Source organism: Stegastes partitus, unplaced genomic scaffold, assembly GCF_000690725.1.
Source record: "Stegastes partitus isolate 25-593 unplaced genomic scaffold, Stegastes_partitus-1.0.2 Scaffold1088, whole genome shotgun sequence".
Taxonomy (NCBI): domain Eukaryota; kingdom Metazoa; phylum Chordata; class Actinopteri; family Pomacentridae; genus Stegastes; species Stegastes partitus.
Window position 1 is genome coordinate 151814 of NW_007578819.1, and position 2483 is coordinate 154296.

Sequence of the window (2483 nt, forward strand, 5' to 3'; positions counted from 1 at the left end):
TACATTGAGGATAAATGGATCACCTGTGAAGTGGGTGTGCAGTTTTAATTATCTGGGAGTGTACATCTCTGAGGAGTTGTTATGGACCAAATAAATGGGCAACCAGGTGGAGAAGATGAAGCAGCGCCCCCCCCTCTGTGATCAGGGCCAACAGGTTCATGGATAAACCCCACAACCCCAGCAAGGGACTGTTTAAGTGGCTACATTCTTGCCAGCTCCTGCATGAGCAACATCAACATAAACATTTGGGACTAAAACAAAGCTCCATTCCTTGTGCTGTCAGGACTGCGAACTCTGACCTCAGGTTAAAATCTAAATCCTAGCACCTACTCCGTCAGCTACAGCACACTTCATCGATGTAAAATATGTATTTAACATATAGGTATATGCACAAACATACGTACAACGCTCACATGCATAACATAACATAACAACACACATACACACAACTGCAACTCTTGCATAATGTACACTGCACTTTAGTTTCACAATTTTCTACCTCCTTTATTATTTATGACATGACAACTTTTCTATATTTTTCTATTCTTTTTAAATAATTTTCTTTTTTTAAAAAAAAAGATTCTTGTTATTGATGTGGAACGGTGGATCATTTCTGGGGACATCAGCGGGTTGTCCACTGATTAAACGGTTAGAGGTTCAATCCCTGCTCTACCCTGACTGGTTATATAATATCACATTTTCATAAGTCCTGCTATTTCTATGTAGTTTGCGATAAAGTTGTTGCACCAACTGGATGAATCTATGCACATAACTTTCTTGTCTACTCTGCAGTTGCCACTACACACACACACACACACACACACACACACACACACACTTCTTACCTTCACAGCTACCAGCATCTTGTCTTTGGTGGGACTCAGGTTGTAACATTCGGCTAAGAAGACCTTGCCAAAGGCTCCCTCTCCGAGTTCCCTCTTCAAAATAATGTCCCGCCGTTTAATATGCTGAACATCTGAGAGACACAGACATGGAAAGGGACTCAATTAACACCTATTATAAAAAGTACCACACACATATAAATAAAGCTTCCTAATTTCCCTTCATGCTACTTACATTGCATCACACAGTAGGCTAAAGAGGTGAATGTTGATCACATGATGCTTACAGTTTACACAAATCACTCCTTTCAGTTGAACCAATTATCCCAACAAACAATTTTCATTGGTTTCATTGTTTAACTTTGAACTAAAGAAGCAATAAACTGTTGACAGCAATGTTTGTGGATTGTCTATAAAAAAAAAAAAGGGAACAGAAGCAGAACTGAATACAGCTGCAAGGCTATGAATACATTAGTGTGTGTGTGTGTGTGTGTGTATCTGTTACGATCCAGCCTCTAGGGTCAGCTGGGTGCAAAAAAACAAACATATGTTATTGGTTGGGTAAAGCAATTGACTGCTTAGTGACAAAACTAACAAACAAAACGGTGATAACACAAAGAAAACAGCTAGTGGGTGTTGCTAAGATCAGTCAACGAAATGTAACCAAACAAAAGTTAACAGAGTTACAAAAGATAGCAAAACAAAAGAAAACAAAACAACTAAACTTAGCCAAACTTCAACACAACAGCAACACCCACAACCAACAGAACAGACTAAAAAAACGAATGCCTCAGAACACATATTACAGAAAACACAAGAGTAACTTCTAACCGAGTTACACAACTGTTACCAGAAGTTAACTGCGTTACCAAAACACAGGAAACTTCTAAACTAGTTACACAGCTGCTAACAGGAGCTACAGAGAACACAGAACAGAACACAAAGACGAGAGAGGCACCAAGGCCAACTGCTCACACTATCACAGCCGCCCTGGTTGTGAGGTTGGTTGTATATTTATAATGTGTAATGATGGCTGAAGGCGGATTGGATGAAGGTGAAGGGAACAGAGTTGTAGACCGATCAGGTATGGCAGGTGGGGAGAACAAGAGCTTTAAGGGCAGATGGGCTTTAGGGCAGAGCTCCAGGCCAGTCCTCTCTGATTGAGGACAGGTATGCTCTGGAGGATGCTCCTCAGCCAGGCACATGTGGAAGTTAAGGCAGCCATCTCCCCAAACAAAGGCCACAAGGGATCCACCACATCACAAGGCAGCACAAACACCAGGGGCCGCAACAGTATCACTCAGGCTAATTAGTGCAGTTACAAGTAGTCAGGGTTAATAATGTCATTAACACTGAGGGGAGCAGCCAGTCACCTGTCAGCTGTAACACACACACACACACACACACACACACACAAGCTTAAGCACACACAAGTACAGGAAAAGACATAAAAACCATAAACAAGAGGGTATGCAGCAGCAAAGACAAACAGACACCTACACAGGGGTCAGCTGACAGAGCTGACTATGATGCATTTAGTGAGACTGTAATGATTTTGGGATGTTTTCAGCAGCATACATATTGTTTGGAATAAGGAGATGACAACAAAGCAAACTGTGCTTGAAACTTTCATTTACAATT

At 41.3% G+C, this 2483-nt stretch overlaps 1 protein-coding gene across 1 annotated transcript in view; it reads right to left on the reverse strand.

Moving 5' to 3' along the window:
- Positions 1-2483, reverse strand: part of LOC103367796 (NT-3 growth factor receptor-like) — a 91902-nt gene that overhangs the window by 18371 nt on the left and 71048 nt on the right. Inside the window, exon 10 of the mRNA XM_008295936.1 lies at positions 846-976. Coding sequence (XP_008294158.1) covers positions 846-976 — 131 coding nt within the window. The remainder of the gene's footprint in view (positions 1-845; positions 977-2483) is intronic.